Here is a 16,113-nt window from a genome sequence, read left to right as displayed (position 1 = left end):
AATAAAAACAGTGCATGGATTGGAAAAACAACAATTTGAACAGGTCAGTTGTTTTATAGATTCTTCACACACTTCAGTGTTTTAAATATAAACGGGGTTTTTGCTATTTCTTTATTGTTAATAAAGCCAGGTTTTTTTCATTTTGTAAGGTGGGATTGGAAGGAGGCACATCAGTGTGATATCAAGCTAAATAAATTGTGTAAGTTCTGTGATCAAATTCATTGTAAAAATGTTTTTACTATTATTCCTATGCAATTCAAACTTCAATTGTGCATGAAAAATGGGATAGCAAGTAAAATTAAATTTATGCTAGATGGATCATTTACCAATACCATAAAATATTTAGTAACAACAATCTATTACTTTGCTATGTATTTGAGACTAATTCTTTCTCAGTAGGAGATCTGTAGTGTTTGTGTTTGGTTAAACATAATGTAACATTAGAGCATATCTAACAGTGCACTTATATGGGGTTTTTTCTCCACATTCTTCTTGGAAATTTTTGGAAGTGGTGTTTTGTGATATTTTTAATGCAATTGTATACATATGGGAGTGATACATTATAACCCTCTGCATGCATTTCACTCTAATGTTAATGCAAAATATGTTATTTTTCGAGCAAGTAATTATTTCTCATAGTAGTTCTTAGTTAATTATACATAATTATTTTATTTTTTGGAAACTGTTCCCAAAGATTTCTGTGGCCTGTTTTTCTTAAAGAGGATAGATGTGAAAATTCTCGGTGATTTCACATCATGTCGAAATTAACCATGTAAAAGTTTTATTCCTTAAATCTCTTTACATTATTGGGTTTGGGGTTTTTTTCTTTCTTTTCTGAGTGCTGAAGATCGTAAATTAGATACGCTGATTTTTGTGGAGAATTTCAGCAGGAAGGCGATGGAGCTCCTGAAAAGGGACTGGGGAAATAAAGAAACAAAACTCGAAATGTAGAGAACAGTATCTCTTTTCATGTGTACTTTTGATTTCAAGGTAGAAATGTGCTTTATAAGTAGCACGTTTATTCTGTGGCCGTGCGGGAGGCGCAGGGCCCGGCGCTGCGGGCGCTGCGCAGCCGGGGCTGGAGCGCTGCGCTCGCGGTCCGTCCGTGCAGGCTCGCTTTGTGCGGGGCTGCGCGCACAGCGGAGCCCGCGCTCGCTGCCCGCCCTCTGGAATTAAAGAAAGGGAGAAGGGGAAAGGAAGCCCGGGCTCCGGCTGCAGAGCCGGGGGCGGGGGGAGCGGGTCTCCGGGGAAACCGCCGCGGCGGGCGGGCGGCGCTCGCCCGGCTCGGGGCGGGGGGCGCGGGCGCTGCCGCCCGGCTCCGGCGGGCCCGGGGCGAGGGGCGGGGGGCCGTGCCCAGCATGCCCCGCGGCGGGGCGGGGCCGGTTCATGCAAATGCGGGGGCGGGGCGGCGGCGCGCGGAGGGGCGCGGGCAGGTACGGCGGGGCGCGGGCCGGGCGGCGCTGCCGCGGCCGCTGCGGCCCCTCCGCGGGAGCGCGGCCGGACACGGACACGGACACGGACACGGACACGGACACGGACACGGACACGGGCTCGGGCTCGGGCTCGGACTCGGGCTCGGGCGGGGCCGCGGCTGCCTCCGCTGCGGGCGGGGCCGGGGCCGCGCGGCCCGCGCGCTTTTGCAGTCGGAAATGTGCTTTGGCTTTAAGGGCATCATTTTCCAGTTGCAAATATTGCTGATACCTAAGCGAAGGTGCTTTGCAGTCCCTGCTTTAAAACGGTTCTCCTGTAAAAGGTAATTTTATATTACAGTCCTGATACAGCGTGGCATCTCAGAAGGCAGGCCTGTTCATGTTTTAGACAATAGATCAGAAAGGGTATGTAGAAGTACTTTTTCACCGTACTTATGTGCAACTATTAATTTATTTTACAGAGAACCCTGGTAATATCGCAGTAACACCTGCAGTATGTACCATAAGGTTGGATAACACTGAACATGTCACTCTATGCTAGTTAAAATGGAGAAAATATAGCAATATGCAGTCATACAATCATCATATAATTACTATATTCATCTAAAATGAGTACAGTGGATTTTAAATTTAAATTTATGAGGAAGTTAGGTACTTACAGTAAGTGCATACAGAGATAAAATTAACAATGTGCAGTTAAATAACAGTAGGAGCATCTCTACAGAACAGCATTCCCACTGTTACAATGGAATCACAACTTTGAAATACACCTGTCTTGTCTATTTATATAGGAAGGAAACAAAAAGACCAAACGTTTTTCCTGTGGAGCAGGCTCTTCATATTCTAAAACACTTCCAATGTCAAGTGTTTAAAGAAAGCTTAAAGAAAAAATTCTGAAGAAAAAAGGTGTTCTCTGTTGCTACCAAGTTATGGTAATTTGAAGACACGCTTTTCTTTACCCCATCTAAACTCTATTGAAAGTGTGCTTATGTAAACATTTTATGCTGCAGTATGGGGCTCTTGAGTCTCTTTAAGAATCATAAAGAGAACCAAATCTTTATGTATGTATCTGACATTTTGGAGACAGAGATGTGATTTTGATCTCTCATATTACTGGAGTTTTGTGTTAATTACACTGTCTTAATTTACTTCTGGATCTGAGGAGCCCAAATCTGGTGTGCAATGTTTTGGTTTGAGAATGCAGTGTTTGCTGTATATCTTAGTTTTTTGGTCTCCATTGTTTATCAGAAAGAGGAATTTGCATTTATTGTGAAATGTCTTGCTTTAGACAGATGCAGTAGTTAACTAAATGAAGTTTAAGTTCAATATAAATTGAAGACATGTAAGTCATGGTTTAGAGTACACAGTGGCAAATGTTGGGACACTTAATTCCAAAGCTTAAATATTTTCCCTGAGATAGCAACAGATGATTGTCTCATCTAAAACTTTTGCTTGCTCTTAAAATGTACTTCTAGTAGCTGAAGCTTGATGTTTAGAGTTGTTTTCCCTTTGAACAAGCAGGTGGAAAGTCAGGCTGAAGCAAGGCAGCTATAATATATTGCAGCATTGGTAAAGATGTCTTAAAGATAAATTTACATGCAGTCTGTCAGTATCTCTTTTTGCCCTTGCTCTGAGCCAGACGTGATGCTGTGAAAAACTGGATTGTAGATGTGCCCTTTCCTCAATAAAATATCCCAAACACCATCATATCTTTAAAATGCTGATACCACTTGAAGTCCTACCAGTGAGTTTTGATTACTGTTGAGTTGCTTCATTGCTCTCTTTTATGCTTTTTTGACCCTAGAAAAGGGATTGGGTGTAGATAAAAGACAGATACGATTCATCTACAAATGTACAGAAGCTGAAAATATTTACTAGGTTAAAACAGCTCTGAGATAAATAGCATGTCTTTAATTTCTCCATCTCTCCACAAATATGGATACAGTAGTCTAATGAAACTTGTGATAAATGGGAGATGAGTAATTGATACCAAAAAAAATAAAAACCAAACTGGAAAATTGTGGCCTTTTTCTTCCCTCACATTTGCATATAATTCTTTCCCCCTATCTCTACACCCACCCTACAAAAAGAGGTTTGTATTTTTAGCACCTCTGCTTCAGTTTTCCATTACTTCATATAATTTTTCCACAAAGAAACAGGGAACATGGGAAAAGGAGTAAAATCTTTTATTGCCATAACAATTTGATGGAAAATTCACTTAATATATGTAACTGGACAACTTAAATACTGTGAAGTTAAGGATAAAATGAAGAGGAGCTGCTTGAGTTTTTAAAGGTTTTTCTATGCTTAAACACAAAAATGTAAGCAAAGATACTTCTTAAAGACTAGCATCCAAATGCATTGGACAGTTTGCATTCAGGCTTTCAAATAAAAAGATATGTGGCTTTTTTTTAGTATTTCATAAATAATTTCGTGGAATATATAACTTGAAGTCCTGATTGATTTCGGGGCTGGTTTGTGTCCTGCTCTTTCATAAACAGTAGGGATTTGCATATTAATTTCATTGTCTAATATGAGGTAGGAAATGTGGGCTGCATAGTATGGAGCCTGACCCTCATCAGTCGTTCTGAGGGATACGGGCAGGAACTACAACATCATTTACCGATTGTAGCTTCACCATCTCGCGTAGCTGGTGGATTTTGATGAGGAAATGCAAGCAATGAAACCATTATGTAGTGGAGGGCTGCAGAGTAAATAAGCCTCTGTGGTATTGTAGCTCTCATTAGCATGCTGCCCCTTCATTACATTTATTTATGCAATTCTGGCAAATCATTTCTGTGCATGCCTATAAGTAAGTGATGTTTTTGTCCGTGCTGCCTGGCGGGGGTGAAGGCTGCGGGCTGAGCGCGGGCTGCGGCCGCGCTGCGGTGCCGGCGCTGCCGCGCTGTCTGTGCGGCCGCTGTCGCAGCGCCACGGCGGCTCTGGAGGGGCAGGGTGACAGACCGGCCCCAGGCCTGCTGGGCATCCCAGCTCGGGGAACCGGGCATCCATTTCAAACACATCTGCCCCGGCTGCCTGGGAGTGGGGTCGGGGCTGTGCGGTGCCTGTGGCGTGTCCCACCTGAGAAGCACCTGGCTGCTCCTTCTGGGATGATGAAATAGGCTGACATGGTGCTGGCTTCAGGAGGAGGTCGGGTTTTTTGAGTAGGGATATGAATTTGATGACGAACTGCTTAGTGATTTAAAATGTGTTATTTGCCGCTGTTGAACGAAGTCTGCTGTAAATGTATCATGAATGTGTTAACAAGGAAGCTGGATTGCAGATGTTTTTAGTTGCACTTCCTAAGCGATAGCCATCTCTAGTAAATGCCATTTGTGTGGGGGTGATAGGGTAAACAAAAAATGTTGAAAGCCACAAAATGTATTTGTTAATTGTTTTTAGTGCGGACAACAAATGGTAGCACTGCTTACTTCCAACATGAGCTGTGACAGCTGAGCAGGCTATTCTCAAGCAAACAGTTTTGACTTTTAAATATTTTATTTTAGGGACGGGGAGGGAAACCCCACGACTGGGGGAAATTGACTCCCAGAGTTGCTATTGTTTTGCTGTCTTGTTGTACCAGAGTCTTTATGGAAGAATTCACTTTCAGAGTAGCCAGAGGTTTAACTTTGTAGCTCTCAATTAAGTTGCTCAGTTGTTTACTATTATGCCCTTCTCACCCACTCTTACTTCTAAACAAACATATTTCAGTAATAAAATGGAAAAGTGGAAATTGCTCAGTATTAACCTTTTTAGCTCCTTTGGAAAAGACAGAGTGATCAGAGATTTAATAAAGCAAAATATATCAAATAATTAGAAAAACCCACCTCAGTTTGGAAGTGTAAGCCACATACCTTCACAGCAGTGCTTTCAGGAGAGTGTAGGGCAGATAATTAATTTTTTCCCAGCAGACTCCCCTGGCTGAAGTGGTGCTGAATGGTCATAAGGTGCTTACAAGTCAGGCAGTGGGCTCACTGCTCAGCTCCTATTCATCACTGTCTCAGTGACAAGAGTGCCTTGGGAATTGGATGGGTACATACTTATTATTAGACCTGGAGCTCTTCTGTCAGCTTTCTTGTGAAGCTTTCAGCTTTGAATTATAAAGTGAACTGAAAAGAATTCTTAGACATGTTTATTAGTATACAAGTCACTACAGGCATAAACTCCCAATTTTCTTTAGCGTGAAAAAAAGTGAAGAGAGTCAACATTCAATTTTAACACAACTGGGAATGTAATTTTAGGTCAGTCTTACTGTGGTCTGTCATCTTGTGTTAGCACCACAGGCACCTTCCTTTGGGTGCCTTTGTGTTGATTATATACAGGTACACATGTACAGGTGAGTAAGGACCTATGGGGAATTTTTGCTGGCCACAAATATAAAATTACTATTGGAAATTTTGCCTGTAATTGAATATATGCATTTAAAATCCTTTTTGAGGTTTTTAGTTATTGAAAATACAGAGAAGACTACTGGCTTACAGAGAAACGTTTCAGTTTATTGATTACACATATTTTGTCTGTCTTCATAAAAAAAAAAATCTCATTCTATGATACCATGGTCACTAAATCTGGAACTTCGGAATCTGGCTGATCTTTTTGGCTCATTTCTTAAGGAAATTAGGTTTATGCAGTTATGCTTTCTCTGTGCCTGTCATATTTTTCAATATTTTCCTAATTAGTTTTTTAACCTGTTAGCTCATATCAGCTGAGCTTGAAGCAGAAGCAGTTAATCTTCTTCAAGTATTGTGCAAATGGGGGATGAGATGGGAAAGAGAGATTGCTAGTTCACACCAGTAAAAAACAATTTGCACTGTGGCTAAGACCCTGATTATCAAAGTAACCACATAGAGGAAAGCTTAAACACCATGGCCCTGGGGAAGAACACAGTGAAGCAGCCCTCATGCTGTGCCTTGGGTAATCCATCCAGAAGAGACAAATCCATAAATAATAAAGTTTTGTTTGTTTCTCAGATTTTTTTCTTTTCTTTTTTTTTTTTTTTTAATTGTAAAATTGAATTAAATTCTACTAATTTTTAGCTGATAGCTGAGTAGCTTATTTTTACCTTGTGTCCTTCTTAGAAGATAAGGTGAACTGTCAATTCCTTAAGTATGTGTCAGTGGCAGAAGAAAACTTCACGGTTGTGTTGTATGAATACACTGTTTCCTACATTCAGTAATTTGTTGTGTATGTTAAAGGGCCTTTTTTTAGTGAATTTCCCTCATCAGTGTTTAATTATAATTGTGAAATAATGTTGTTTCTAAAAATCTCCAGTTTCTAAAAAATAAATGTATTGTTTTACAGAGTTGAATGCATATACCATGACTGGTGCAAAGTCAGAAAGCAAATCCTAGAAACAAATAGGAATTTTACATCTTTTATTTTTGTGTCTTTTTTTTTTTGTGGACCTGAATACCTACTTAGGACTATCTTGGGTGTGCATGAAAAATGCAGATTGTAGCATTATATTTTGGTTGTGCATTGTCCTTGATCTAGATAGAAAGCCTGAATTATTATAGCCATAAAACTATTTTTGAAGATAGTAATTTCAAAACATCACAGCCTTCCAGTAGATATTAATCATTTATATTTTCCAGTACGAATAGTTTTATTGGTTTTATTCTCTAGGGAGAAAGATGCACTTAAACATATTTTTACTAATTTTGGCTTTACTTGAGGCCAAACCTTGAATGAAGTCATGACTTTACTGTCTTGCCATGGAGCTACATTCATTTCATTGGTGGCAATTGAATGTTGACTCCTGCTGACCAAAATCTTTTTGTTTTTAGGAGCCTGTTTTATTCTTCCTCAAATATTTCTGCTGACAAAAATGTTTTCTGGTATTTTCCTGGCTGTTTAGTTTCTACCATTTTCTTTCAGCTTTATAGTAAAAAATAACAACAGAGTTTTGGGCTGTCAGAGAAGCCAGTCTGTAACTTTACATGACTACTAATAGCTGTGCCAAATATTTACTTGGTGTCTTAAAAATGTGCACAGCACTGTGATTTTATTAGAGAATTGGGTTAATTATGTTCTTTCTAATGTCAACATTTATTAAAAAGATAAAACAAAGCTTTTATTGGAGTTTTTTATGCTTTCGGTGTTAAAAAAAAAAAAGAGAGAGAAGGAAAAAAAAAGGAAAAAAAAATTAAAAGCCCATCAGCCAAAAATCTTTTGATTGGTTCCTTATAAGTCACTGGATGCAAAGAACCAAGATCATATAATAAATTTTAAATGTCTTGTTGCTAAAGTGGAAAGAATGTAATCTGACTGTTGAAGTATCGGGGCTCTGCACTGTTTTTCCTCTGTTCCCTCACTGAACCTGGAAACTCCTGGAGCACCCAGATCTGTCAGTGCTTGCATAGGAATAGTAGAAGGTATTCCTGTAGCTGTGCCTTTTTTTGAGTGGATGTGACAAGGCAAAGGCATGAGGTTGGTCAAAATCATCTGCCAAGCTGGAATTTGAGCTGAACTGAGGAGAGCTGAAACAGTGTCCATTAGGGAACGTGCTGAGCATGTCTATTGTGTAACGCTGCAGCAGTACTGAAACGCAAATGGCTGCTGGCTGAGCACAGGCAGGTCTTCAATATCACAGGATTTGGTGCATAATAAGCTAAGAGCCTTCTTCATGCCACCTCTGTGGTGAATTCTTATTACCAGTATTTGTTATAGCATAGTAAACATGTACATTAAATATATATGCATAATTAAATTTTACCAGTGTATGACAAAAGAACACCTACGTTAAAAGAGCAACAAAATTTGCAGTTAAGAATAATTACTAAATAGCATAATATTTCCATCATATGACCCTCTACTGTGTATTTATTTTGATATCCAAAGCAATGTGTATTTACACTTCTGAGATGCCTGTTGAATCTAAAGATGTATTTCACAGGGGTGCTGCAAATGGTCTGTGTTGGGGCCGTGTTCTGCTGTACAGATTAGTTCTGCTCAAAAGCTGTGTATATTAGTACAGCTGATCTGCTTTTGCTGATTGTGCTGCTTGTTCAAAGTGAGCTGAGCTGATGCAAAACCTTAGCTATGTGTTCAGATACATAGCATAGGTGAACACCACTGAATGGTAACACTCAACTTTGAGGACACCTGTATTTTTGTAAACCTTCTCCTTTATAACTGGCCTCCAGTGATCATGACAGAGCATGGCTTTGCTATTTCATTATATTTCTTTTAAATAGTGAAGGAAATTTGAAATTCAGTATTTTTGTCTGAGTCCTACTTCTGTAGGAAAAGAATCTTTTCATAACCTTTTGCTTCAATCCCTCCCTTCTCATGATTTTTTCTTTCTTCAATTTTGCCTCTTTCATTGTGGTGTTAGTCTGTATTACCATTTTCAAAAACCGACTAATTTAGGCAATTTTTCATGTTTTTAGGCACATCTGTCACATTCTCAGAACATCTCTACTAAGAATTTCAAGTCTTTTCTGTGATGTTCTCTGGAGTGAGAATGCTTTTCAACCACTGCAGTTGTAAAATTTTTAACTATGATTGGTTTTTAATGAAGATAAAACAGTTTCTCTTTCTCCTTTTTAAATATTTTTTGCCAAGTTTATACATGTGGAACATGCATATGTAACTTGTAATGAAGATGAGAGAAAATAGGTAAAAAGCAAGAAAGTGAGAGTAAGCTTTTCATGTTCCCTCTCCAGAAGAACCCATTTAGAGGTCAGAATAGCCAGCATAATTGATTCCTGCCAGAGGCAGTATGAATTTATATCTTTACCCTTGACTTGACTTTTAGCCTATATTTGTTTAGCCATTTAAATTGTTGTAGCCATTTCTTCCGACCATGCCCTTGGCAGTCTCATTGTTGACACTATCACTACACTTCCTCTGCATTTGAAGTCATAATTCCTGGAAATATTTTTGAAAGCAAGCATGCATGCTACAACTGCATACTGTGTAACTCTAATCCCAAGAGTTAAAGCTTTCTCAATTAAAGCAAGCATTGTGTAATACAAGGTGTATTTCCTCACAGGGAAGTTCTGACTAGATATTGAAATGGTAATTTTGATGTTACATTAGCTAGGATATGCAAACGTAATGCTTTAAAGATGTAATTAAAGCTGTTTAGAGAGAAAAGTTGATTTCAAGGTGTCTAGAAGATAAATTAAAGGAATTCAGTTGCCTTTTATTGAAGGGGGGAGGAGGGGGGAATTTATGTTCAGAAACAGAATTTTGATAATTAATAAGCCAAACTGTCATTCCCCCAGAGATCTTATTATTTAGTACATCTGCTTTGTGTATCAAACATTTCCTTTTGAAGTGTTTTAGAAGTGATCAGAATCCCATTGTATTTGAAGACAAGGCAGAATTACAGAGCCAGCAAAGCTGCTCCTTACTGATGCAGAGGTGCAAACTGTAGGGAGGAGTGCGTGTTTCCTAGCAGCGTCGAGATGGCCATAAAATTCCCTGTCCTTCCAATGGCTCTTTGAGCAGGAATGGTTTTTCTCTTGTACTGAGGTTTGGCTGTGGCTGTTGAGGACTGCAGGTCTTCTGCTTCTGAGTAGGGTTTCAGGATTAGTCTCTAAGTCGCGTCCACTTAATGAAGTGAGAAGCAAGGCGTTTGGAGGTTAGATGCTTGAGAGAGAAATGTTTAATGTGTGTCCGTGTGGTTACCCTTCAGCATGGAAGCATAGCTCGTGCTGTTGGAGCTCCCTGTGCTCCACAGTCACAGTCCAGTACCTCCTGAAGGGAGGTACTCTGACCTTCCCTTCCAAGAGCAGAGCAGAGCATAGGTCACTCTTCCTCTCAAAACATCTTTCCTGTAAAGGTCTGCTGCTGAATGGGTCTCTTGTTATTTTACATGGCAGCACAGCTACGAAACCCACCCAGGTGCTGGAGAGCAGAGTCTGTTGTTCAGTACCTGCTGCCCCTAAGCTATAGCTTAGTGGGGGCATCCTAGTCCTTTGTTTAGGTGGAGACCATTTTGCTGTTTAGAAAATATTGCCAAGATTCATAGTCCAAAAAGGGTGGGCACAGGTAGCAGCCAAGTGCTGTATTGTATTTACCAGCCTTTGGGTACATAAACAATTGCTCGTGGGTTTCGGCCTGGCCCAGCCTTTCTGTCCCTCTTCCTTCTCAGTATGCTTTGCACTCATAATAGATAAGACACTTCACTTGGATGAACACGAAGTTTCGGGCTCCCAGGGAGACCTCAACAAGAACTTATTCAGATATCTCAAGTCTCTGTAACTTTGGGTATGTGCAGAAGTGCCTTTATGCTAGGGGAACTTGAAAGTGAGACCCTGGAAAAGCTCACATGCCTTTGAAGAAGACAATTTGGTGACAGATTGTCAGAGCCTTCTTTGGTCTGAGTGGTGACTAATGACAAGGACGTTGGAGTAATATCAGAGTTTCTGGTTACTCCAGTGAAAGCAGCTGTTGCTCAGTCAGCAGGCAATAATCAGCCATTTGTATGTCCCTGTGCCCTTGCAGGGGGGACACTGAGCAGGTGTAGCTGTGAGGTGTCGAAGTGTACCTGTTGAGACGGCACATCACTCCCTCTGTTCTTGTTTTCTAGCCCTAGGAAATATCCACCAGTTCCAAGAGCAGGCACATGTTGGCTGTACTGGGGACCAGTGCTCCCTCTACATTATTCTCATGAGCTACACTTTCTGATGGGATTCTGCATCTTGTTCTGGGGTTTATTAACTCAGAATTGGGAAGAATCTGAATAGTAAAGAAGTGCTCAAGTGTTTTCAGACCTGCACAGTTTCTTGCTCATTTTCTCTTCCTTGTTATCGCTGATGAATGCTTTAGTTCTCACATTAAAAGAGGAGTAGTGTCAGCAAGAGGCTGTGTGGCTTGGGGAGCTCCCCAGGGGTAGGCAGGCTGTTAAGGGTTGCACAGCTGTGAGGTCGGGAGTGTAGGCAGGAGCATGCCAGGTGCTTTCCAGCAACTGCAGCCATTGGACAGATGCCCCAGCTTGGGATGTGGAACTTAATGTGCAGTTTCATTTGTGTCTCCATCGCTGTTCCCTCCCTGCACACCCCTCACATATAAAGGCATTTCCTAATTCTGTACAGGATCAGCAGATGCACTCTACCTCCTGTGTAATGTAATCACTACTGCAATGGAAATACCACTGCAATACAGCAACAAGATGTCAGTGATTTCTCTTCAGCTGTCTCCACTTTGTGAGAGGTACCTGTGTAGTTCTGTCTAGTACAGCATGCTGCTGGACACTGCTGCCTTCCTGCTGCTTACTGTCCAAAATATTGTAGAGGTTGAAACTGCAGTAATTTTGAAGGGGGTGTGCCTATAGTTTCAGAAGATGTGTTTTGTTATGGTTTTTTTTTTCTTCTCACAGAAAACTAATAGGAAACTTGTTGACTCAGGAGACCAAGTCAAGTGAATTTCTAAGAGGCTGGGCACTGTCATATAGCAACATTTCAAGTCTCATGCGTAGGGGAAATTGGCTGTAAGGATGAGGAAGCAGAGCTGTGTATCTGCAGTGGTTTTGGCTGGATTTTGCATCCCATTGCTTTCCACTGAAGCATTACGTAGTGACTACTGCTGGAGACAGGATATTACACTTGGTACAATTGCACGTGTGTTTTTTGGAGCTTTTGATTCTCAAGAATGAACTCCCTTATTATAAAACTTTTGTTCTAATCCTTACAATTTAATAATATCATTAAAATGTTGTATAATGTATATGCAATTTCTAGTTTTGACTTACAAAGACAAGTTTAAACCTGCTCGTAAGTCCCTCCTGCTGTGCTTAGGAGCTGGCAGGCAAGGTAAAATGCTTTGTCAGCAAAACAAAACAAGTAATTAGAACTAAACTTCTTTGCACTGGGAAGAAACCACTGTGTTCTTGCCACCTCAACTCGTGCATTTCATATAGACAGGCTTCGGTGTTTGCAAAATTATGATTTGGAATTCGACTTACAGACTCTGTAAGCTGGTGAGTCCTACTTTTTCTTTCTTTTTTTTTTATATTACTTTTTCTCTTTTTTTTTTTTTTTTTTTTTTTTTTTTTTTTTTTGGTAGTTCTCATTCTCATATATCCACCTTTATCTTGTTATGACTTCATACCATGCTGAAAGGTTACAATTCTCTTCACACTGTCACTTTGTTTTTTCCGGGAAGGAAAATGGTGTTGGGGCTTGAAGGGAGCTGTAGAATACATAGGAGACATTGAAACTACTTAGCATGAGGCCAAGTTGAGCAAAGATAGCAGAGAACCTGGTGAAGTGCTGTGCTTGCAGGGTCAGAGCACAGCAGCTACATCCCTGAGACTGCCTTTTTGCTAATTGAAAAGATAAGAAAGACGTGGGCTAGGGACAGCATTCTCTGGCTTCTGCTGCCAAGTGGCAGGATACAACTCTTGTCCACAATGGCTAAGCTGTCAGGCCTCTGCCAAAACCCAGGTGCCCTCATCCAGCCTGCCTGCTGGGAATGGTTCTGGCACCTGCTTCATCCTGCGTAATCCAGGAGAGCAAGAAGTGGCCTGAGCCAAAACGCTGAAATGTGCTAATTGTTTAACGTCTTGGCCAGTACTGGAATCTCTGCTTTAATCTTGTCTTCTTTAGTAGCCATTTAGCCCAGCTTGTGCAAGCTTCCTCACAGATGTATTGGGGTTTTAAACACAGTGCCATAGAAATGTTGGTTGGAAGGGAGTTCTGGAGTATATCTAGTTCAGTTTCCTGGAAGGAGCAGAATGTGGCTGGTCCAGAATTAAGGAATCATAAAGGTAGCTGTAGAGATTTTAACAGTTCTGTCTCATGAGCAATGTAAATGATTTTTTTATTTTTCTTGCTTTCAGTGGGATTGGGCAGAACCCTTTGTCAAGTCCATAGTGCTGGGTTGTGTGTCCCTGACAAGTACAGTGTGTCATCAATCCCAGACAAACTTTGCCTGGATAAGTGTTAGGAACATTTGTCTTTGCAGTGCTGCAGGCAGGATGGTGGCAGCTGTGTGTCCTCTGGGCAGGCTCCAGCTGTTCTTGATCTCTTCTCAGTTAGTTAATTACATGCACTATTTCTGCCTCTGCTGTGTCACGGTTTAGGGGGGTACTCCCCAGTTTAGTGCTCCCACAGAAAACTCTCCAAACCATGCTGCCACTCATTCACTCTCCCTTCCCCTTGCAGTGCGCTGGAGAGGAGAATAGGAGGCACAAAAGGTGAAGATCGTGGGTTCAGATAAGAACAAATTACTGAAAATGGCAATGAGATAAGAAGAGGAACAGTAAGGGCAACAATATTTATGACAGAGAGTACAAGAAAAGAAATCTTATTGCTCACTGTGAAAACCCACAATAGACAACAACAGCTCTCTCTGGCTTGGAATTGGAGCCATAAGGAACTTGTACTCTCCAGAAAAGACTCCCTTCTCCCTGCCCCCAGTAATGATGTGAGGTGGTACAGAATAACCTTGGTGTCCTGGCCATGCCCCCTCCGGGCTATTGCAAAAAATTAACCCTGCCATGGCTGGAACCAGGACATGCTGCTAAATTTCTTCATGAATACTTAGCTTTATAATGTTCTACTCAACCTCAGGAATGTCTTAGGCATTTCATTTCTTAATTTTGGTATCACAGAATAATTTAGGTCAGAAAATACCTCAAAGATAATTGAGTCCAACCATTAACCTAACCAGTCCACCACTAAACAATGTACCCAAGTGCCACATCTACACATCTTTTAAATACCTCCAGGACTCTGGAGTGACTTCCCTTGGCAGCCCGTTCCCATGCTTGACCACCCTTGTGTTGAAGAAATCTTTCCCAGTACCCAATCTAAACCTCCCCAGCATAGCTTGAGGCCATTTCTTCTTGTCCTGTCATTTGTTACCTGGAAGAAGAGGCCAGCCCCCACCTGGCTAAAAAGTCCTTTCAGGGAGTTTTAGAGAGTGATGAGGTCCTCCCCAAGTCTCATTTTCTTCAGACTGAGCAGTCCCAGCTCTCTCAGCTGCTCCTCATATGAGTCACTTTCTAGACCTTCACCAGCTTCATTGCCCTTCTTTGGACTCATGCCCAATTTACTGTCATCTCAAACTGAGATGACTGAGGGGATGGACACTTGATCCCCTTGTCCAGATCAGTGATAAAGTTATTTAAACAAGACTGGCCTCAGCTGAGCCCTGGGAAACACCACTAGTGACCAGCCACCAACTGGATTTAATTCCATTCCTCAACACTCTCTGGGCCATCCAGCCAGCCAGTTTTTGCACCCATCCAAGACATAAGCAGTCAGTTTCTCCATGAGGATGCTGTGGGAAGCGTTGTCAAAGGCTTTAGTAAAGTCCAGGTAGACAACATCCACAGCCTTTGCCTCAACCACTGGGCAGGTCACCTTGTAATAGGGGATCAGCTTAGTCAAGGGTGACCTGCCTTTCATAAACCCGTGGTAGTTGGGAGAGAACGTTTGGGAGGCAAGTGGTGTGTTTAACTGGTGTGGGTAACTTCTGAAATCCAGGTGTTTATTGAGCACAAATTCATATATGGTCTTTGTGCCTTCACCGTCTTTTATCTATCTGTAATATTGGAATTATCAGATGAAATTCTTAAAGGGTGGTGTGAACACTGGTTACTTCACTTGCATAGGGAAGTGAATTCTAGCATTGGGAACTATAGTGTCCAGGATGATTTCTTCTTAATTTCATCCCTGATTGTGAACATTCCTTCCTCCTGTGGCAGCCAAAGGAAGGACCAAGTCCATAATTTTTTTCTCTGTTTGAAATTTTACAACATAACCTAGAAGAAGATAGGGATGCTGTTGACATAGTGGGAAAATACTCCCTGAAAGCAATCTGTTACAGATTATTCCAGTGAAATAATCACCTGCATACATGTCGAGTTAGAGTAGGACTTAAGATTGTTTTCCTTCTCTATGGCTTGACTCTCCTAAATTAGTCATGTGTAATTTCATATTAAATGATGATTCAAGACTAGAAGTGGCAATTTACTGCTATTTTGAAATAAAAATTACTTTGGAGTTTATGATTGTATATTCTGCAGATGGATGTTTCAGTGCCTCATTGCCTCCGTTCCTGTTACAGGTACATGTGACAGCATTGCAGCAATGAGTGGAATTTTAAAGAGGAAGTTTGAAGAAGTTGATGGCTCCTCACCTTGTTCCTCTGTGAGGGAATCAGATGATGACATTTCCAGCAGTGAAAGTGCTGACAGTGGTGATAGTGTCAATCCATCCACTTCTAATCATTTTACCCGTAAGTACTAACTCTGTGTACCTAAAGAATTATTCCTGTTTCTCAAAATAAAATAAATTTTATGGTAAGATAAGCACGATGATTTTTAGTTGAACAGATCATGAAACAGTCTCTCCATGATGTTCAGCTTGTGACTTGCTCAAAAATACTTAGTAAAATCCTCTTACATTCTTTTGACTTCTTGTCTATTACACTGTTGTTGTAAAAGTTTGAAGTCTCTTGGAAGCTCCTACCTATTTGCTATTTGAATTATGTGGCTGTTTGTAGTTAATGTTAAGAGTTGTGTTCAAAATAGTTCAAGCAGGTACTGTAGGGAAAGTGCTTTAGCTCAATTTCTTTTCCTTAGCTAAATGTATTGCAGCTGTCAGCTCTCTGTAATACAGTATTGGTGAGAGTTCTCTAAAAACAATATAAGCTTTCTTTTATTTGGAACTGATGAATGTTGTGTATGGTGGACATTATTTCAATAGTTTCTATTTTTCAGGTA

General features: G+C 40.8%; 1 protein-coding gene across 3 annotated transcripts in view; it reads left to right on the top strand.

The window, feature by feature from the left end:
• CSRNP3 (cysteine and serine rich nuclear protein 3) overlaps positions 1-16,113 on the top strand; it is a 78,904-nt gene that overhangs the window by 38,508 nt on the left and 24,283 nt on the right. For 2 of the 3 annotated variants that reach the window (XM_053982694.1, XM_053982692.1), the window contains exon 3: positions 15,456-15,626. In XM_053982694.1, the coding sequence (XP_053838669.1) occupies positions 15,456-15,626 (171 nt within the window). Of the gene's footprint in view, positions 1-1,678; positions 1,754-15,455; positions 15,627-16,113 lie in introns of those variants that run through there. The other variant, XM_053982693.1, reaches the window with a different exon arrangement.

The sequence above is a fragment of the Vidua macroura genome, chromosome 7 (genome assembly GCF_024509145.1).
Source record: "Vidua macroura isolate BioBank_ID:100142 chromosome 7, ASM2450914v1, whole genome shotgun sequence".
Lineage (NCBI taxonomy): Eukaryota > Metazoa > Chordata > Aves > Passeriformes > Viduidae > Vidua > Vidua macroura.
Note: the sequence above shows the minus strand (reverse complement) of the source record. Positions and strands in the feature narration are given on the sequence as shown.